Genomic DNA, 23,457 nt, shown 5'->3' on the forward strand with positions numbered 1-23,457 from the left:
GACAATTAAAAAACTTTTTTTTGTATTATTTTTCTCAGTTCCACACTAGCAAGTTAAGGGGCCCTATTTTAATGATCCAAGCGCACGATGTTAAGCGCCTGGCGCTAACCATCCAGACTTAGACTTGCCCCACCAAACATAGCAAGGATGCTAATCACTGCCACATGTAAAACTAAATGCCTGCTTCCATGGTTGTAGCAGTTTGGGATTTGTTTCAGCGGTAAAATTATAAAATTTACATTAAAATAAATACACAACAGGTGTTGGCTGCCTAGCATGCAGTGTTCAGTTATATTTAGTATAATGCTAGCTATCTATTTGTCTTAACCATGCACAATGAACAGATATATCTATAGGAGACACCGATAAAGACCATGTAATCAGTCCTCTCAGATACTGGGTAGACTGGGTAAACTGCCCAAGTAAGTCAGTGTAGTCCTTTAAAACTCATCCAAACACACTACTACATACAATGTGTGTATTCTCTTTGTGTCTTGGTACTATTTGTTCAACCTAACAAATCTAAATTTCCTGTTTTCAGAGTGCTTTTAATATCTGGCCAGGCATAACAGATAAAGACAAATATCCATGTCAATTGCAGCTCATTTAATCATTTCCAGACATTTTCCAGAACATATTTCCAGTAAGTGGTCCTTGTGCTAAGAGTGATAAAGTGAATTTAGAATAAAGTGTGATAAACTGTACTAAACCTACAATACATGTCACATCACTGCAGGCACACACTAATTAAAGACTTAACTGTGAGATGGTGGAAGCAGTGATGACACAAACTCACACTGACAACAGTTGTGGTGAAAGAGTAAAAAAAACGATGGCTGAGAGAAACAGATGTCTCAGAGGTGCAGAAATGCCCTCGGGCCAATCAGTTACACAGTAAGCAGTGGACAATAGTGGCTAGCACAGAGAAGGCAGCAATGGCTATGAACCATAGAAGAAGGTAGAGATGATTAACCCCAAGGGAAAAAAAACGGAATGTGATATTCAAGACCAATTGCAGGCAGGTGAAACTGGTGTCTCAACAATTCAACGAGTTTGACGGCCTTGTTTTTCTCTCAACAAACATGTCTACTTCTCAGCTCAAACCTGCTGACTGAAGTTGTTTAACAAATCACATGTGGCCTTTTGAGTCACTGTTGATGTGACTGTCAGGTAAACAACTGATCCCAAATGTTTAAAGAAGACCTCTGGAAAGGGTGAGGTGTATGTGCGAGAGAGAAGGAGAAAAAGAAACCAACTGACAATATTAACAACACGCACATAAGCTGTGTCCCATTACAGGCGCGACCTCCTTCGAAGAACGTGGTTTACGAGTGGTGGCATCGATAGCGAGCTCCTGAGATTAGACGTCTAGAGAGGATTCATCATTTCTAGTACTCATCCCGAGCATCACAGAGACTAAAACTATTGTTTGGTCCTCATCAACTCGTGAGGTCAGAATTGACCAACAGGAAGTTGCCCTCAAACTGCCCAGAGTAGTTTATAGTTCAGACAGAGTTCTGGAGTTTAATATTAAGACACACTGGAAAAATCTGTCTATATAACTTATTTAACTTCCACTACTGGGCAACTCCCAAGAAGAAACAACGGGGTTTCAGTCTGGAGTCCATTATTTACAACCTGTAGAATCCTTTTTCATTGGTCCAGCTCATATATAATATTTACCAGTGCTCACCTGAACACACAACACATGACGCTTGGTCAGGTGCCTTTGGCATTGTTATTGGCGCTAAAAGTCGCCTTTAGCGTCATATCTAAACAGACTTTATCTAAACGCGCTTGGTCGGGACTATTGGCGTCACTTTTGACACAATTAGGTTAAGGAAAAGATCGTGGGTGGGCTAATAAAAGGTATGTTTCCGTGACACGTAGGACAAGAACGGGACAGTTGGGTTCAGTTAAGAACGGGACAGTTGGCTTTAGGAAAACAAGAACAGCACAAGAACTGGACAGTTGGGTCTAGGTAAAGAAAAACGGGACGGTTGGGTTTAGGAAAAGAAGAACGGGACAGTTGGTTTTTTACGAAACATGACACACGGGACACGAACCCCGGTCTCTGGGGTTAGGGTTAGACCCATCCACCACCCCAACCAGCCTCCCTACACAGAATTTCGGCCTTTCATACTACTCCCTACCGTTGTCGCTCTTAATACTACGTCATCTTCAAGCGCTGTGTAGCTGCTACTATGCCCGGTGAGTTCTACACACACGCTGAAGGGTGCTTTTTACGTCGTATCTGACGCTGACAGCCACTGTCCAAGCGTCCGTATTTTACGAGTTCGGAGTGAGAACGGGTTGGAACACACCTGGTATATTTGGTCATATCAAATATTTTCGGACTTAATGAGTTAATTAGGACTGAAAGCAGTATAAACAATTGACTGGTGGAATTTAGGATACTTTAGACTCAAAGGAAACACCAGTAGTTTCCATCAAATATAGGCAAAATAAGGCAGTTTTCCTCCTTTGGAAAAAGACACCCGAGTTGATCTGTTATGACTTATTCAGTCTTGAAAACTGGACTTTGAGGGATGTGGCCCCTGGAAAGGAACACAGCTATAATCTTCAATGTGATCATTTTCTTACCCCGAACCCAACCTAACCCTGTCTCCTAAAAGACGCTCATATACAGCTTATTTTAACAGGAAATCGGCTTTGATAGAAACATAATGTCATCCAGATTAAGATTTTTATCAACATAATAAACATTTTAATGAAAGTATCTGCAAAGTAACAAAATCATTTGTTTTAGGCAAAACCATTTACCAATATACATGTACTGTAGAAACAGAATTTTTAGAGAGACAGGGTTGAAACCCCCTGAACATTGACTTTAATAGCATGATAAATCTTTCACCGGTGTCTTCTTTCGTTTCTCATAGCTTAGGCTAAACGATTTCTCGACCAGAACCATATGGAGACATTTAAGAAAAAAAAAAAAAAAAACATCTAAAGAGGAACCAAAATGACAGCAACATGTACAGAAATACAGTAACTTTGCAAAAAACAGGCATGCTAATGTTCTAATCTCTAGCCCTGGAAATTACACATTAAAAAAGCTAAATAGGCAGTAACGTCTGCACATTATTTAAACACAACAAAATATCGACATAGGAAGAAAGACCCTTATTCCATTACCACGATGATGACCATACTGCATAAAGAATAGTAGTATTGGTAAAGTACCAGTCTTACATGTGTGTACATCACAAGGGCAGTAATCTGTGAAGTAAAGCTACAGTCCAACCATGTTTCTCTACCGGAAAATAGTGTCTGTATTTAACAGTTTATCAATTTAATATTACATACGAGAGAGTGAACTTATGAATTTTGCTTTTTCCCATGACAAATAAACAACTATAAACTGACGTAAAAAGAACTAAGGCATGTGCATGAGGTCTTTACATTTTCCTGGTCAGAAGACACTGTAGAAAGAGACCAATCATTTTTTTTCTGTTGCTTTTTGTTATTTTCTGAAGCGGTGGGGTGGTTTGTGACAATGCTTTGAGGTTTCAGTGACTGTGACCCCCCCCATTTTTAACCTTAAAAACCAACACCCGACCACTCTCCCTACCCCAACCACCATCTTCTTCCCACTGCTCTTGGGTGTGGCGATTATGCTTTACTTTCATTGCCGTTCGTCTGGGGAGCCTCGTTGGGAACTGTCTTCACCTCGTCTGTGGCATTCTTCACCTCCGTTTGGCCTTTGGTGTTATCGTCCTTCACCGTCTTACCGCTATGGGGACAAACACAGGAGTGAGAGAGAACCAGAAAGAGAGAATATTCTGTTAACAGTGAATCATTAAGGCTCTCTCTCCCACAGCTAAACTGTCTGCTCTGAGCTGCCTTTTGTGTAATTTTTCAAAGAAAGGAGGAAAAAAGGGAGGTGGGGGGGACATGCAAGATGCTTTGAGGGAATTTGTTTTCCCTTCTGGAACTGAATGCATTTCACACATAATGGGATCAAGCTCACTATCCTAGCCAGACATCAAATAAGAGTACATGGATGTCACAGCTATTTTCAAGGAACAATGAATGCTGATGTGGAATGAGACAGGGCCGGTACAGTAGGCACAATGTATGAAGGAATGAAAGACTGGGGCATAACCTACAACACAAACTACAATACACAAGAGGATTACACGCTGTCTGGACTAAACCAAGACAAAGAGACTTTAAAGCATACTTCACTTAAGTCGAACATTTTTTGCAATTGTACCCTTGTTGGAATACATTTGTAATGATGTTTTGCTGCAGCTTCCATTTTGAAAAAAAAAAAGTGGTGCTTCACTGCTGTGTCACATACAGTCATCTCTCCTTCTGTCCTCTGTGCCAGGTCTCAAATAACAATTTAAATCAATACACTTCTCTTCCCTGCTGACACATATACATGCTCTCTGTTGGCCTTACAAAGTCAGGGCCAGGGACAGTCCCATATACAGGATCCATAAATACATCCAAACAGCCTTTACATAAATGTCTTTAGATGTGATCTTGAAAACTTTGATCCCTAATGTTACTTTAAATAATGTGTCCTAAATTCCTGGAGAACTACAGTACTTTGTAGGTGTGATCAGGCAACAGAATTCTGTCATAGGCATGACCAAACCCACTAACTAAGCTTATTCAAAGTTTTATACGTGTCTATTCAACTACTGTGCCAAATTCATACTCTTGTCAGCATCGATCTGCACTCCTGCACTTCCTGGACACGTTCCGTTGAAATAATTCTAATTCTAAAGTTGGAGGATACTTCTTGTGCTTTGTACCTTGTGGTGCTTCGGCACATTTTAATCTGACTTCATAGTGATGTTACCTTTAAGTGTTCTTAACACATTTCATTCTCACACTTAATTTAGTTCAGTTTAGTTCAACGATGAGATTACGGTAGTTTTACAAAGACAATAATGTCAAAGTATAATGGACCGGTTTAGTCAACAAGTGGTAACACTGCACATTAAACAGAGTCTGAGAGAAACCATTTCCAACCCTCTCTTCTATGACCACCTTGCTGCAGTGTCTGACCTTTAAAATGTAAAACTCTTTCACGCAGCACTATCTACAACTATGTCACTCTCAAATAAATGGGCACTACAGCACAAAAGCAAATGATACTTCTAACTAATGTACTTTAAGCACCCTTTTAGAACAATCCAGGCTATTGTTCTCTTGAAACACTTTAAAGGGTGCTCTTACATAACCAAGAGCAATTCAAAGCACCACTAACTGATTGAAAGCTTCTTTTGAAATGTTTTAAACGTGTGTAGCCTATGAAAATAGTCTGCAAAGATGTTTTTCTACTCAAGAGAGAAAAATGGGTCCTGAGGCTGAGTATGTCCCTCAAGAACCCACAAAAGCCTGACAAGACATTTCAGTGTTGGGATGCAGAAGAAGGATCGCCAAATACATCAGCGAGAGAGCTGTGCTTCAGTTCTGTCAACGAGTTATGAAGAAAAATCCCTCCACTGACAAGTTTAGTTATATCAAGTTGATGTTGAGCTGACAAGAGCCCTGCTTCCAACTAGCTCTCAACTCCCCATACTTTATCACTGACATCTTCCTCTGGCTAGCTGAGTGAGCAGAGTGTAAGATAAAGGAGGGAGAGAAAGGGGAGTGATTGTCAGTAAGCCTCTGTAATTCATCCTCAGCCTAGTCACACATTGCCAGACCTTCGTCCACAGGAAGGTCGAGCTAGTTCCCACAACATTCCGGGATGGGAGAAAAACGTGCTCTGGTTTATTACCATTTCTTTAAACCAATCACAATCGGCTTGGGTAATGCTAAGCACCGGATGCAGGTATGGTGCTTTTGCAAAATAGTTTCGGTGGAACATGTGCACGTAGGGAGGCGAGCTCTGAAATTAAAATGGCTCTCTCAAGAAAAAAGTAAACATAATTTGAGTGTTGGTTCTAGCTCGGAGGATGTTTCTCAAACAGACTGGAGATTAGAATGCTAACACAAAGAAAGTGGAAGTTGAGGAACATCCGGCCGAAAATGGTACTGGAACAATCCTGTAAATGAAACGTCGTCGACATAGACTATCCTCAGCCATAATGTAGCTATCTCATCATCCTCACAGCCTGACAGGATTCAAGAACATCTGCAAACTCCTAGGGACAGTAACTCTAAAATCATAGAACTACTGAAATACTGACTTTCTACAATAATTTAAAAGAGAAAACAGAGGTGTCTTGGAGTGATTCAGAGATTGGCATTTTGTTTCACCTTCAAAATGAAGAGGACACAGAACAATGGCAGTGCTGCTGGAGGTCACTTTGTGACAAGTATTGAATTTACTTGAACAAGCTAATTCACCGCTGCATGACAGAAAGGAACGGCTTTCTTCTGTAGAGTTCTCCACACAAAGATATGTATCTAATCTTTCACAGAATGAACAAGAATTTCTCATTCTTGGTGTGCAGCAGGATTTAAAGCTTATTGGTCCTCACAGACTCCAGCTGAGACAAACTAAGCTCTGTTGGCTTTATCTTTTGCAGCCATGTGGATGTTGTTAACATTAAAAGAAAAGCTATTATGCTTTTCCAGATTTTCTGTCAAATCGATAATGTTTTTGGATGCAATCCATGTCATGCAACTACTTCAACAGTATGCCTATTTCGTCATTACCGCATCTATGTTGGCAGTCCTCTTGCTTCTGTTAAAGAAGACCTATTATACTTTTCCCTATTTTCTGTCATATCTATAATGTTACAATGTCGGATGTTCATATTCAACATGGCCAAAGCTTCAAATAATGAGGTAAATGTACATAAAAGAAATCCCTGTGAACCAAAACCTCAGATTTCACACTGTTCTGAACAGTCTGGTTTTTAACTATTCTCTGCTTGATATGACGTCATACTGGGACGGTTTTCAATATATGGTCATCTGCCCCAGGCAGGCACGCTACTGCAGTGTTTACATTACATACTCTGCCACATGGAGCTACATGCTAACATCAGTGAAACCTGCAGCCTTGGTTGCAGATGTTATTTTCTCCCAAATTTCGGATCACATTTCTGCTGGAACATGTCCGGTTGTGTAGTTTTTGGTTGAGAAGTCTTTGTTGGTGATTTGTGACGGTAGAAATTGCTGCTATTTTTGTACAGTCCACTGATAACTCCATGTGGCTACATGCTAACGTCAGAGAGAGCTCTAATTTTGGCTGCCGAAGTTATTAATTTCTCCCCACTTACGGATCACATTGCTGCTGGAACATGTCCGATTGTGTAGCATTGGGTTTAGAAGCATCAATTGGTGAGACCTGGTGTGTGAACAAGGTGTGCTAAAACAAAATGCAGCTTGTACTGTATAATCCCAGAGGTAATTTGGGTGAAATATAAAGAAGCTGTATGGTAGAAGAAAGGCTGACTCCATTAAGTGAGCAAACAAACAGGTGGAGGGTGGAGGTGGTGGTTGAATGAAGACAGGCATGCACTGGTGGCATCCCAATGTATTGTATTCCTGTGCCATTTATCTGCATGGCCACCATCTGGCCTTCTTAAAAGGAAAAATCCACCCTTAAATGTTCCAACAATAATCATCAACCTCAGTTGCAAATAATTTAGTTTTTTGTTTGATGTCATTTTGTTTTTGTTTTTTGTTTGATGTACCCAATTTTGCTTAACCAGCAACAATTGTTTACTCTAAAATGTCACCAAAGATATTTTACCCCTAGAAAAGACTTACATGTTTTCAATCAAATGTGATTTTATGTACAAATGGTCATACAGCTTTTGAAAACTTATTCATATCTACAAGAACAGCTGTGCTCCCTCTACAAACGGCAACATCATTTCTGGCTGCATTTTATTCAGGTATAATGCGGCTGCTGTTGTTGTTGGTGGAAACTGCCTCTGGATCTTTTCATACAATATACATATATTATCGAAAACTGGTGCCAAGCCTACAGCCAAACATATCGTCAGCGGGTGATCAGGCAACATCGTCAAAATCTTCTGAAAGGCAGCGGCGCTTAGGAGCACTGATGTCGAAGAGACTGACACATTTCGCTGCTATTTTTAATGTCACTTTTTTTGCACACTTGAGCTCCTTCACAACGTAATGAAGATGCAGAATCTTTTGATCTCAGCTACTAGCTAGAAGGTTGTTTGAAAATTTAACTCCCCTTTTTTGTGCGCAGGTAAGCTTTTCAGAATAATGGAAAGCCTGACAATTGTGCTGTTTCTGTTATTCACCTTTAACTATCTCCAACACTCTTCCACTGCCCTTACTTGACCTCAATCAAACTTTGTCTTGTTTATGACCGAGTACAGTGAAAAATCAAATCAAAAGCTTTGGAATTTTTCTGAAAATGATGAAGCTAGATAATAATTTTAACTTACTCAGCTAAAATGCAGGGACAGTAAAGGCATGGTACAACATCATAACACTTGTGGTGGGATCAAACCTAAAAGTTGCCTACTGTTCCTGACAGGTGCTTAATTGTGCATGTGATTATTTGACACCAACACCACTGTGTTCGCATTATAGGGTGGATTTTTCCTTTAAAAATGGCACACTTTTGGGCTATTGGGATGCTACCAGAGCAGAGGAGACAAGTTGAATAATGGGGGTATGGAAGTGTTCATACTCATTTTGGGCTGGTGTGGTCGAGCCTGTGCACAGGATATTGGGCGCATCCTTGGTCGGGCCGTCTACTTGTGAGTCCTTATTCTGGGTGCTGTCAGGGGCTTTGACTGCGTCACGCTGGCTCTGTGGCCCGTCGGCATTAGTAGAGGGCGTGCTGACTGGCTCTGAGACAAGGGGGGTTGGGTTGGGAACTTTAGGGGTGTCGCTCAGGTCGACCAGGGGCCCAACATCAGGTTGGGTGTTAGCGTTAAGTGAACTGGACTGGGCAGCAGGGCTGTTTTTGGGGGAGGAGTTGGCAGGGGCGGCTTTGGTTGGGCTGGAGGCGCTGGTGGTTAGCGTGGTGCTCTCACTAGCAGGACTGCTCTGCGCCGTGCTAAAGCTCTCAGCAACTGAGTTAGTGGCAGTGCAGGGGAGCAAGTTTACCACCGTGGAGGTGGTGTCTGCAGCGGCAGGCCTGGTGGGGAGCAGGACAAACAAGGGAGGAGAGGGGAGTGGAGCCACCAGAAAAGTGAGGGAAAGAAAGAAAAAGGACACCAAGAGAAATAAAAGGGGTAGAGGGAGAGTGCAGGTCAGGAAAAAAAACAAGGCAGAGTGAGTGCTACTGTGCTGCAGTGGAAAAGTAAAAATCTACACAATCAAAATGTTAGCAACACAATATTTGTGGAGGGGTAAACTAAAAATAATACAACAATAGACTATAGAAAGAATGTAGGAGTTTCAGGATCAGGATGCTAATATGCGTTGTACAATAAAGGAACAAGCAGGGTTTGTTGTTGGTCTGAATGGGTCTCTAGACTTAGGACTAGGTTGGAGTGCTAACATTTGGTGTAAATCATTCTTGGTCTGTATTTGGGATATCCATAGTCAGGGATGTCACCTAAACCTTTTCACAACATACTGTTGGGAGTTTGGAGCAGCATGTTAATTCACGGATTGGGTGGGCCGGGGTCATAAAAATGAACATTTTTGATTAATAGCGGATAATGTCATATGCAACAGCTGCAAGCGTTGTATGTGTTGTATGTACATTTATTTATTTAAAACCAGCCTACTTCAGTGTAATATGTTACCATATCATCACGGTTACATACATCCCATAGGGAGCAGTTGACGAGGAGTGTCCATGCGGGTGCGGGTCTCTTAATTGAAAAAAAATAAATAAATGTGGATTCGGAGGATGTCAGAGCCGATCATGTGTATAGTTGAAACTAGGAACTGTGTCGCGATATATGAATCTAGTTTGGGTCTGACCAACATCATGTTCATAAAAAAGAGTTTTGTTGAGAGTATCCCAAAGATTTGATTCACCTCTCTATCAACATACCATGCACATAGGCCTAAGTCTGGGACACCCCCTGGACTGGGGAAGTGGTCCTGTTCCATACTCACTCAGGTTCTGTCAAAGGTGTGGTCTCGTTGGGCTCAGTGGGACCCCCTCCTCCTTGGTTTGGGGTGTGTTCTTCCTCTGTTCTCACCTCAACAATGGGCTCCTTAGACTCATCCTTCCTGTTGTCAGATGGCAACAGACAGTTAGCAAGCTATCACACTGACTTTATTTGCTATTAATCTGTTAAACATCGGACAATCCCAGAAGAGCTTGGCCTACTATGCTAGGTCATACAAGCAACACAAGGTGTCCCACATACACAGTGACAAAATCTAGCTCTGTAACACACGGTCACCCCACCACACACATGCAACAGGAAAGTCTACTTGAAGCAAGCCTGGTGGCCCACCAGGACCAAGCCACTGGGCATTTTACTTTAAAGCTATAGTGCGTAGTTTCTGTCTCCCCCATGAGGAATTCTAAGTAATGACAACAGCGCGTCCACATGATACAAGCCTTCCATGATCGCGAACCACCTCCAAAAAAATTACGCACTAAAGCTTTAATGTATTTTTACAACGTTTATTAAACTAGAGTTACAGTGGGGCGGCTTGGTTGGAAACTTAGACGTAGTCATATTTTCAAATCTCCAGTTATATTTTAGCACTGACTTAATGTAGGGCCCTATGGAATCTGTTTTATAGCTTTTTTAAATTCTGAATTTCGCCATTCCGTCCATGATTCTGTTATCACAGAAACTATTGAGCTGGACATTATCTCTGTCATCAGTCTGTGACGAGGGACACTTGCCACAGGGCTAAACAACTTTTCTGGGGGAAACCCTGAGGAGCATTCTGGTGATCATCAGCAATGTGGCTAAAACATGCAAAAACACCTGTATCGTTCTTTAAGCTGTCAAATACACACTAATTCTCTCATTCCAACATTGGATCATCCTCCAGCAGCACCGATGATTGTAGTAGGCTTCCCCTGGGGGCTTGTCTGTTATCACAACACTGCTCTCTGATTGTGCTGAGCTTTATTTGCTTGCTGGGAATAACATGTTTAGATCTAAGGTGCTAAGTATCAGCTCTGTACATAATCATGATTCACTCTCAGTAAAGCTCATGTGAGCAGTTTAGAATTTTTGATCAAACAAAGGCAATACATGAATTTAAACATGAGTAGATGTTTAAAAGTGTTATGTTACACACACTTCTGAAGATTTTACTGGTAATGCTTGCTGGCATGCTGTTTTCAGAAGCAAATTGACAATTTCAATCTGTGAATTTTAAAACTTTTGCAGTTGGAATTGGAATTGGAGTCTGATCAAAGCACCCCTGCACTATATAACTAGAATTAATATAATAATTAGTAGTATAGTAACTATTATTATTATTATTATTACAACACTTTGTATAATCTAGCAAAGGCAGGGTGTAGTATAGGTTAGCTGAATGAAATAGCATGTAGCTGAGATTGAGTACTGCCCTCGTTTTGAGAAATATGCTCGTTAGCAACGAATGCAAATTCAAAAAACAAGATCAGTAGCAATAGGTCCAGGGCGTATTTAGCCTTGCTTAGCACCAAGACTGGAAGCAGGAAGCTGTCACACAGCAGCACCTTTGTCAAAGGTGAACAAATAGGCTACAACTTCCAGCAACACATTTTTACATTTTGTATAGCCTTCGCTTGCATCATAACCACTAATGAAGGGCGACCAGTAGTTATCTATCCCTGAATCTGGGGGGCGGAGCTTCTGAAGGGGGGTTGTATTTGTTTGGCAGTTGAGTTCTAATAGCAACTGTGGTGGAATTTCCAGAAACACCATCTTGTGGTATGACGAGACTAAAGGGAAAGCGTATAGTGCGTGCCATTTGTACTCAAAAGTCAGATTTTCCGAGGTCAAAGTCGGAAACACCCCGCTCCCCCTAAATGGAACACACTATACGACATCAGATCATCATAGGTCACAGGAAAGGGGACGAGAGTATTCATCCAGTCTCTGATATCCAAATCTGTTCTGTCCTGTCTGCTGCATGATAAGGGAATGTTTTGTCTCAGGCATGTCTCCTTTTGGAGGTGGGTGGGCCAGCCACACGATTTAGTATCTGTGTTAACGGCACCTGCAATATCTTTGTTCAAGGTTCAGCTAAATGTAACGTCTCCAGCATGAGTATAAATACACCTTCAGGAGGACAGGAACTTCAGAGAGTTGGGACGGCACTGCACAATAACACATTGTGGTTGTACTGTACTGCTTGCTTAATTGTCTCCTCAATTGAGCGTTCATTCAATGCTCCTTGTGTGATTTATCAAGGTCTCCTGAACCTTCTTCACGTATGTGAAATGAGTTGTGCAGCTCCTGAGTTTTTCCTTAACATCAACAATCTTTGTGCAGTATTGCTTACTGCAGCTTTAAGCAATACATGGAAAATAATGTGTCATAAGATGATGTTCACTTACGTGAATGCTGCCTTGCCCTCCTCGATGTCCTTGCTCTTAGCACCTGGCCCGGCCTTCCCACAGAAGTTCACAGCAATGCACATGAGGAGTCCACACTTGTTAAGGAAGTAGCAGGTGACATCCACGCCCAACAACAGCAGGAAAAAGACAACAATGAGGATGCCTACGATAGCTCCGGTGCCAAGGCCTGAGCCACCGTCCATGGCGTCTACGACAGGGAGAGGGGACACACAAGCAAAACAGGCAGGAAAAAGAGGGGGAGGACAGGTGTTAGGGGAGAGGAAAGGGTTTAACATGAGGGAGAGGGGATAGAAAGAAAGTTAGAAAGAGAGAGGGAGAAAGATGATGAGGAATGCGGTCAAGCTTTTAATACAGCACTTCAGGTACCAGTTGTCAAGACCTCAAATGTGTCATTTTATTAGAGAGTAAAGTTGGAGACAAATCATGCCCGAACAACCCGGAAACTAATATGTTGAAACAAAATAATACCCTCATCTCTGCTTTTATTCAAGATACTTGGTATTTACATTATGGCCTACACACATGAGGTGTTCAATTGCACACACAATCACAGAACTTCCAAAGAAGAAAATAAAACACAGATCACAATCTAAATCTGTATGTGAAGACAAACGGGATCTACAAAACTGATAGGGTTCTATATTTATTTCTTTAATAAGAACTGAGTGACAGTATACTAAATACAAACCAGATATTATTTCTGATATGATTCCACATTTAATGGCAATCCATCCAGTAGTTGTAAAGACAGTTTGGGCACGTTTCGTCAGAGGCTTTGAATTTTGACTTGCAATAAATTTGGCTTTTAATTACTCAACGTTTTAAAAGTAAATCATTAAATCCCTGCTTCATTTTAGAGAGGTATAAAAAGTTACTTTTTTTGTGACTTCCTGACTTCCAGAAAAAAAAAGACAATGAAAGACTTTTATATTGTTCATTTTCTTGGCCTTGGATCAAAATACCAAAAAAACATTAACAAATAGTCAAATGATTAATTTTTTTAAGTGACAGTTTTCCCATTCTTTGCCAACTTGCTTATTGGGAAACATTGCTTCACATTAGAAAGAAATTCTTGTAAGCATCCATGTTCTTACCCTATAACTTTCAAAGGCAGACCACTGGACTAGACATACATTGTAATTACAATCTATCTGCAACAAATCCATCACAGAAAAACTAAACGCATAACAGATTTTTATTTGAAGATAATATAGGGGATGTGGTTCATAGGCCAGCCCTCCCCTCCCCACTGTTATACCCCCTACAAAGAGTGAATACAAACTATCTGCTTTAATGGATTTTTCTCAGTACCCATTCAATCTTTTTTATAGCTGCTTCAAAACTTTCTTAGGAGACGTAAAGGTTAAAGAGGGTTATCTGAGCAGCTGTTTATCTCAACATAAGCAAGAAGTCATCACATTTTGAGGGCAAAGTGCAAATGCAGGTTATTTTCTCCCTCCGATTATTCCACATAAACAAATGCACATGCAGTTTGTAGAAGGGATGGAGTAAACAAGATTTGGAGGTCCAAGGCAGCTCAGGCTTTGCAGCTTTGCATTCATCAATGGCTTTCGTAGCTCGCAACATTCGTTTTGGCATTTGATGAACAAGGCTGGACTAACAAACGGTAGCCAAATCCCCATCTTTGCATGCAACCTGCGAGTGCATTAAAGCAAAAAAAAAAAAAAGTATTCTTTGAGGGAAAAACTGAAAGCATTCAATGTTTCGATGACATCAGTCAAGTTTTTGCTGCTCAATGATTTGCATGTTCTCCATTCATGATGACAAGAGATTGAACAAAAAAACAAACAACATGCAGCCAGATTTACACTTCACAGAGACATAACACAAGCTACTTACCACAATACTTCAAACAGGAAAAACATTTGTGGTGCAATGCTTACTTACTGACTCACAGTGCATAATGGCTGTGCATGGACCCCAAAATGTAAATAATCAAAGACCCTGGCAAACATGGTTATATGCAATCACATCACAAGTAGTAGCATGCAGTATGATATCTCACACTCAGTTCTGATTGGGTGGTTATTCCTTCTCATTGCCACTGTACCAGCACTTGAGGAGTGTGTTTGCCTGGCAATGTTGTTTTGACTCATCCTTTTTTTTAATTCATGTTCCGGGAGCCCATTTAAGTTATACCGTAGTTATATAGAGAATTTGGAAGTACTTTCACATAGTTGTGTGGAGTTACAAATAACTAATTTCTGTTTCTTGAGGGAATCAAGATGAACGGATTGGTTGTCTACAGGTTGTTGCTCCCGTGCGTCAGATGACATTAGCATGAAGTTGAATCTTTTTCAACTTACCCACATTGTGCTGCATGGTGCCTTTTGAGCCTTTGAGTAGTGGTGCGCAGTATGCTTTTCAAAGTGGTCACCTTGATGTTGTCCCATGAAAGGACATGAAGGTGGAACCAGATGCAGAACCGGCTTTAAAAATGTCCCTTCAGACAGTCTTTTCAGAACCCAATGAGACATTAAGGCTTTTTTATTAAAATGAAAGTCTCTCTTACATAGGTTAGTGAGGTCACTTTTGCCAGTGTCTGTATTGAGAGCTCATTAAACTGCCTGAGGAGAATGTGAGCACTGCAGTTTGAGGACCATCTGTAAATTTACAGCATATAACCTGATAATACCCATGTCCCTGAAGTTTGGGATAAGGAGCAGGAAATAGACTCACGGCAAATAGGTTTTGCAGGTCTGCACCACTGGACCTACAGTATGAACTCATACAGTACAGTATATATAATAGCCGCTTCACCATAGCCTGCAGCACATTGTAAAAGCTTAGTAAAAATGAACAAAAAAGACATTAGCACAGTTAAAAAACTAAAAGTGGTGTACCCTGAAATTCTGTGCCCATTTTGTTGTTTAATGTTGTTCACAGATATTGGCCAAACCGTCACATCAATATATTTCCTGCAGCTACAACAGAATTTGATCTAAACGAAACATATGTGCAAGGGTGTTTAGAGCTGCTCTGTTATACAGCTGATTGATCACACAAAGACACACTCATCATAGAAGACAAAGAGAAAGCGCGTGTAAATAAACCGCGTTTAGATATGACGCTAAAGGGCTCAAAGGCACATGGCCAAGCGTCCGTATTTTAAGCGATGGGAGCGAGAATGTGTTTGGTTGTTACACTGTTGTTTGTGCACTTTAAAGGTCCAGTGTGTAACGTGTTTAGTTGTTCATTATCAAAATCTGTGTTGCCCGTTCACAAACCTTTTTTTCATGAATATTTACCTCCACCATCAATTCCAAGTATTCCTATTGGTTTGAAATTTTACATTTGCATTTGCATGAACTCATGGATGTATTAAGAGAACTGGGGTAGACGCTCCATATTCATGCTCCATCTTGAAATACGTTAGGTTACAGTGAGGGACATACAGGACATACTGCTCCGCCTTTCGCGTTTTCACTGTCACATGATAAACTCACAGGTGCTGCTATTGCTGCTAATGGGTATCGTAGCTTCCCGGCCCCGGCAAGTTTGAAGAAGGAAACATGGAGGACCACACTTATTCAAAATCCAAATTTCCAGACTTCTTCTTCTTCGCCCAGAAAAAGAAAAAGGATATTGAAAAGAGCAAGAGACCGTCTTTTTGAAGCGTGAAGGCTACCGTAGCTGTAATACGTTCTTTGAACTGCGTGGTGCGAGAGAGTTGATTGCGATATATGATCTCAACGCTAGATGGGAGAAATTCCCACACATTGGACCTTTAATATTACGTGTACAACCAACAGTAGAATGAGTATACCTAAAATTTTCATCAGTTTTAGTCTTTTCGAAAGACTCATCCTGTACTCAAAAACAAATGTGATTTGGAGTGACCAGCTAACCCTTCCGTCATATAAAACTACACCTGACTTTTAACACTTGACTGATCCATCTTAAATTACAGTATGAGTTGACATGTCACTTCATTATACACTCATAATATTTGCTCAGGATATAAACAGCCATATGGTGGTGAATGTGTGAATGGCACTTAGTTCAACCCTGGCTTCCATTATTCACATCCTGCAATTACTTTTCCATTGCTCCAGTTTATGTGACACATTTACCATTGACATCGTAAATTTCCAGACTTCACAAGCATGGTCTGAACGCACCTGAACGCATCATTAAACTATTACACAGATTAGGGCAAAGGATGGACAAAATGATCTGGGCCTTTGAAGTGGGACAGTTGTTGACACATATTCAGTTTTAAAATACGGACTTCAGGATTGACGTCTTTACAAATCCTGTAGAAGCGTGGCCTTCAATGGCGCATGATATGCACTCGTGTATTTTTTCAAACCTTGCCGACAGCCACTGCTGCACAGGCTTTGCAATATGACAAATTACAATTATTTTTACGCCTCTTAAACATGTTATGTTTGTGTTTACTGCAACTGTATGACAGAAATACTTTTAAGTGAAAGCGCAGCCCATGGCTAATCTAGACATTTCATTTAAAATCACTATCTCCCTATCCTTGGCTGCACTGTAGTACTTTATTTTCTCTGATGGCTGTGATCAAAATAGCAGGAGCATGCCACAGCTCTGTGTACTTATAGTGACTACAGTGTCGCAGACAACGCTTGGTTTTCCTTTGCATATTGCTTCATTTGCATTTTAACAGACACAATACATCATGGCGTGTATTCCGTGGCAAACCGGGGTTTTCTCACAGAGTTCTCTCGCTGAGGGAGCAAGCACAAATCTTCGTGTCAGGATGGACTACACAAACATTTCTCTTTACAGGCTTGTCAGGTACAGTACTGCGGCAGTTTCCCAGAAGACTGCTGATAACAGACTGCATGTATCAAGCCTCAATTTCACTAAAAAAACCTGACATTCCTGAGAAATCAATAACTGGCCACTGTCCAGCATATAAAATCTGTCAGACTTGTGTGCTAGTACACTAATGAAAAACCTCTATATTGTCAGTTAATGTACATATCATAGCACCAAAAGGAGCATTCAAATAGCTACTGATGGGAATGCACAATATCCATACAGACTTTTATATTTCACCTCAGAAACTCTGCCTGACCCTGTGGTGGCTCTTTCTTTACAAACTCATGTTGTTAAAACATGGTTACACACACAGAAAAGGAAATTGTTATAAAATGATGTCCAACACGTCTGCAATATTTGCAGATAATAGGTAATTGCTGCAGCCATGACTAACATGGCCAAATCCAAATGAAACTATTTATTAGCCTGTAGAAGTAGAGGTAAAGACATTTTGTTTGTTATCAGCACTCATCCTGGCAACACAGTGAGGCAATGCTTGTTTCACCAGAGGGACCAGTGGTGTAGTCTACGTGACACGCAGTTATACGGAGTATACCCAGTAGGAAAGGTCAAGGATTTCCATATACCCACGTACAAAAACGCAAGGATAACGTTACGTAACTATGATTGTTTTGTGAGAGAACTTTCACACTTACGTTCATAAATTCACCCATCTGTGTTGCGAGTCACCTAGGAACAACAACACAGATGCTTGGTCATTCTCTGCGCAAATTTGAAATTAACTAACGTGAATCACTAAAGTAGATTTATGAAATGAAAGCACATTCAAACTACAAACTACACTCTCTCAGTGTTTTGGTAAGCCTGCCCCTGAAGCTCTACTGCCGCTTTGGGTGACAATGCAGCAGACGTTAACGTTACAGAAACTACAGAAAATTAGCCAGATGAGGCTGATGCTTTACGCGGTAACGTTACAAAAAACCCATGGGGTTGTCGCTCTGGGACGGGCAAGTCTATTGCTGGGAGGGAATAAATTACATCTCTATGGACTGACGTGCAGTGAGGGCTGTATCGATCTCTACAATGCAGAGACCGACCCCCCCCAAAATACATGGCACAGCATATTGTAGAGGGGCAAATCTCTATAAACAGATATATGCATACGATTGCAGATTCTGTAGGCAACGGGACAATAATTTGGTATCGGAAGAGTTCTGGTTTCTGTCTGTAGTCCAAGTAATATTTGGATTATGTTAAAGCGGGCATTGGATGCATGCAGGTAAACATTCCGGGGGAGAGCAAAAGAGGCAGAACACATTGTTCGAAATACAATCTCCAAACCCATCAGCTATCGTCCAACACAATTTTGCTTTTTTTCTTATCTGATGGCTTACAAGATTGTAGAGGGGCAGACATTGTGTTAACACCACCCATCCGCCGCTGTAACATCACCGCCCGCCTCCACATTCTCCAACACGTCCAGCAGCCCTGCTCAACGGTCAGAGGCATCACCCTTAGTACTTCTGAACCGGTGCCCTAATGCTGGGTTCTATACTGCACATATTGTGCAGACTGTGTACTATATACTAAAAGTCACATTATTATGTCTCTGAGGTTACCATACGAGAAATCAATGTAGTTTTTACTAACATGAAATGACGCCCGACAGACAAATCTGTGAATTTCTATGGTTTTCCAAAATCACTCGAGCTGTCTCGCCAGCCAATTGTTTTAATCATGTGTAGATGTGAGTAGCCTCTCCATTTCCTTCCTGCATTGCATTATAGAAAATATTATAGCCTAAATCAACAGCACACTCAGAAATCAAGCAATCTTTTAGGCACAGTGACTCCTTAGAGTGTACTTTATTTTGTCACTGTCACTGTTCATACTCCTAATCTGCTTAGTCTAATTGTGTCTTATAGAATTGGGATGAATCTTTGATGACTCTCACATGACTGCCATACTCTCATAATGTGAGCTACCCTGACAAGTTTAAAACCCTGGGTCTTGGGGCGCCTGGGTAGCTCACCTGGTAGAGTGTGCGCCCCATGTACAGAGGCTCGATCCTCGCCGTAGCAGCGGCAGATTCAATTCCGACCTGCGACCCTTTGCTGCATGTCATTCCCCCTCTCTCTCCCCTTTCAAGTCTAAGCTGTCCTGTCAAATAAAGGCCCAAAAATGTAATCTTTAAAAAGTCACTGATGAAGCCTTTAAAGAAGGGAAGATATCTTCAACAAGTGCCACAAACCAGAGAATAGTTTCATTTTAACCTGGTATACTAACTGGATCAATGAGAAAAATCGACAGATAACAAAAACATAATGACTTGAATTTGATTCTGAGGAAGCAAATACAGATTCTATATGTGAGGTGAACATGAATTTTGGAAAATTTAAAAAAGGGAACCACGAGTGTAAACTGTAAATATCCCCATACTTCAATCCATATTCTAGTTAGCTGAAATATTTAAATCAATCCCAACTATTTATTCATGGCTTTTACTATAGCTACTATCTTGTTGTTTTCCTTTTGTTCCTTGGTTATATTTTTTAATCTGTTAATCGACCTTTATTTAGGTATTGCATGGACCTTATTTCCAATAAGTCCTCCATCAGCGTTCAGCCACAGTGTGGCACTGCACCACCTTTAAAACAACATGAGCTTCAGATTCTGTTTTCTTGGGTGCAAGGAAGCAGAGTGCTGCTGACAACTGACTGATTAAGATCTTTGAAATCTCTTCATGCCGGAGGCAGTGTGTGTGGCTGGATGGGATTATCAGCATTTAAATGAGGATTTCAGAGTTCACTTACTAGCGAGGCAACTGGCACCACAAACTGATGTGTACATCGACTTGAAAAAAACCCAAATAATTGCTGACTAATTTTAATGCAGGGAGGAAGCGTTCAGAAAAATGTAACTTCTAATTTAATACAGAGTGACAATATTGTTTACAGAGATGATTACTGTAGGCAATCTGATTGTTTTATGTTTGCTGTATACTAAATGTTTCTATCCGATTTAGAATATGTACTGTACATATATTTCCATCCGATTACAGAACAAAAACAACAACGTAGTCCTCTGTGATAGCGAAAACTAAATTGTGGAAAATGACAAGAAGATAAAAGTCATGAGAACATTCCTAGATTACAGAATAAAAATAACTCGCTTCATTTCATTCACTACGCAAATCGGCTGATTTGATTTAAAACTCCTATCCATATAAACACCCCATTAACCCAATCAAGCTGACAAACTTGATCTCCTCCGGGGTCCCCACTCCCTCCCGCTCCCTCAGATCCTCTTCCTCCATACACCTGTCTGTCCCCTCCGCCCGTCTCACCACCATGGGGAGCAGAGCATTCAGCCGCTCTGCTCCCCATCTCTGGAATTCATTACCACCCCAACTTAGAAACATTGATTCATTCCCCCCATTTCAAATTGAAACTCAAAACACAAAACTGTAAAACTGCCTCTTCCACTCGATGTCAATTGCTCTGCCTCTTTCTGTTGTTTTTATTGTTGTTGTATTCTTTATTTTTTTGCTCCTTTTAATGCCTTATGTATCCTGTATAGTGTCCTTGAGTGCTGAGAAAGGCGCCTTTAAATAAAATGTATTATTATTATTATTAAACTGGAGGAAATAGTTTGCTATGCGAAGAGAGTGACTCCTGAACAATAACAGCCGCTCTGGCTGTATAGTCTGTATGCAGCGGGCGACTGCACCGTTTGCTTCACCGAAGAGAAATATTCTGTTGATATGCAATGCAAGTGAGACTGATGCGCACACTTTAGATGGAGCTCCTTATTAGCAACAATTCAAATCACTCAGCACTGATCAGCACTGTCATTACTCAGTAGGTACTGATGAACAACAGCAGGGACCAACAAGTGAAAAAGAACACCGACCCCTCGAGGGAGTCGTAAGCTGTTATTATCCGTGTGACAAAACTTAGTTGAGATGAAACGGCAGTGTCAGGGATAATAAACTGAAGGAATACAAGTCTCGTTTTAGATCCCAACTGAGGAAGGAAGGCCAGAAGGCCCTTTTTTTTAAGAGATGAGGCAGGGCGAACTGTCCAAAGGAAACTACCAAAAGGAAGAAAAAAAAAGTATTATTTATTTATTACTTTCTGCCAATATAATTCTTCATCTTTCTTCTAATTCCTGTTGGGGGATTCAGAGCTTTACCACATATCAATGCTATTCTGCCTTCAGGTGTATAAGGTTGAAGCAAGCAAGGAAGCAAGTTGTATGGTGCTTCTTCATCCAAAGGAGGCAGAGAGCCTCTTGAGGTACATTCACCTTACATTCCCTCCAAAAGCCCCCTTCAAAAAGTCACAAATCAGATAGAAAAACATTTGACATTTGCTTATTTGGAATTGAAGTGCTCTTTGCCACAGGCTGTCTCAAATGGAACCTTGAGATTCTGTTTTTCAAATGGGAAGTCGAGTACATGGTATGCTTGGTGTTAAAGCCCTTAAAACCCAGTGAGAACATCTTTGATAGGCAATTGACAACAAAAGTATTCTCTTTTTGTAAAATAGTGAATTTCTTATTTGATTGCTTAAATGTTCTGTTTTTCTACTAACACCACGCTGAAGTACAAGGAAAGAGCAGAAGGCAAAATGCGAACAAAAAAGTCGTGGATACTTCAATATTTTTTGTTTTCTATTATTCTATAGAATATTCTATTATTTGGAGTTACTTACACATTTTAACTATAGCCTTGAAAGAAAAAGCATTTCTCTTTCTGGTTGCCATAATGCAACCTCGCCACGATGTTTTCATTACCAAGACAAATTCACATCTGTCTGATTACTGAAAATGTATCAATGCTTTATTAATGCTCTGACATTGAACTGTTGTTGATCATGGCTGTAGATGATTCTAGTCTCCAATGATCTTTCCTAATTGTTCTTTTAACCATGATGAAGGTTCCCTAACCTTAAAGTTAAGAAGTACTTTCTTAAAACCCAAACCACAATCCCTCAGTAACCCTCACCAAAGCATTTCTTGTAGTTGCATATTAAAATGAATATCTCATTTTGTGCTATACTAGGCTGCTGGATAGTTAGCCTGCTATGCCAAAAAAAAAAAGACGCAATCTCTAAATGTTTTGAAATAGAGATGGTACTGCCATGAAATGAGACAACTTAACAGTAACGGAAGCTGTATTTTTGCACAGTTGGTTTCTTTCTTGGTTGACAGCAGTATTTTTTGCCTATATTATAAGTTAAAAGTGAGGTTATAATATAGCTCAAAAAGTAGCTGCTTGTGTTGCTAACAAAGAGCATTGTTGTATCTTTGTCAAACTTGAGTATTGTTGTTTTTTATTTGAAAAACAACCCTGTATGCAAAAACAAATTGATTAACAGAAGCTGAGGTTGGAATTAAAGTTTCTAGTTTTACAAAAAATGAGTCATGTATAATTGCAAAGCCTCTATATGTTATATACCATTTGTTCATTTATTTGTTCAAATGCATACTGTATCTTCTTCAATTAGGCTATAGCCAGGCTACTAATCTTTTAACATCTGGGTTGAACAGTCGTGTGTGGTGTAATGCAACACTGAATGCAGAATACCAGACTGATCTCATGAAGTGGCGTATGTATGACACGCCAATTCGAATGCCATTATTGGCGTGTTATCAAGATGCATACTCGCTTTTTGGCGTGTTTATCAACGCCGTTTGGCCTCCATTGACTAACATCACCTTGCGATTGCGTTTGAATTTACGCCGTAGCGAGTAGTATGAAAGGGTGAAAATCCGCGTAGGGAGGTTGGTCAGGGTGGTGGATGGGTCAAACACAGGACTTTCACCCAGGAGACCGGGGATCGTGTCCCCGCATGTGACCTTTCCTTGTCCTGCGTGTGACCCGCGTGTGACGTTTCCTAAACTCAACTGTTCGCGTTCTTCTTTTACTAAACCCAACCCCGTCGTTCTTTTTCTAAACTCAACCGTAGATTTCTTCTTGCGATAACACGGCAAATACCGATAACACGGCAAGTGACGATAACACTCCAAATGGCGTGTATGTGTACGCCCGCTCTATACAGCGTAGACATACACGCGGATAGCTCAAAAAGCGTACGGATAACACGCCACTTGGCTTAAGAAAGTTGGCGTGTATATTTATGCAAAGTCATGATGCCATGTTGAGAATACAGACATTTTGTTAAAGCTCCAGAGGAAAAAAAGGGCTAAAATCAGCTTGACAATCCAGGCCTTAAACAGTCAGTATAAGTCAG

General features: G+C 40.7%; 1 protein-coding gene across 1 annotated transcript in view; it reads right to left on the reverse strand.

Moving 5' to 3' along the window:
- Positions 1–2,705: 2,705 nt before the first annotated feature.
- Positions 2,706–23,457, reverse strand: part of ncam1a (neural cell adhesion molecule 1a) — a 270,441-nt gene continuing 249,689 nt past the window's right edge. Inside the window, exons 19-22 of the mRNA XM_078265516.1 lie at positions 12,404–12,611; positions 10,000–10,116; positions 8,612–9,064; positions 2,706–3,754 (exon numbers count right to left, since the gene is read on the reverse strand). Of these exons, the coding sequence (XP_078121642.1) occupies positions 3,634–3,754; positions 8,612–9,064; positions 10,000–10,116; positions 12,404–12,611 (899 nt within the window). The 3' untranslated portion in view covers positions 2,706–3,633. The remainder of the gene's footprint in view (positions 3,755–8,611; positions 9,065–9,999; positions 10,117–12,403; positions 12,612–23,457) is intronic.

Source organism: Sander vitreus, chromosome 13 (genome assembly GCF_031162955.1).
Source record: "Sander vitreus isolate 19-12246 chromosome 13, sanVit1, whole genome shotgun sequence".
Classification (NCBI taxonomy): Eukaryota; Metazoa; Chordata; class Actinopteri; order Perciformes; family Percidae; genus Sander; species Sander vitreus.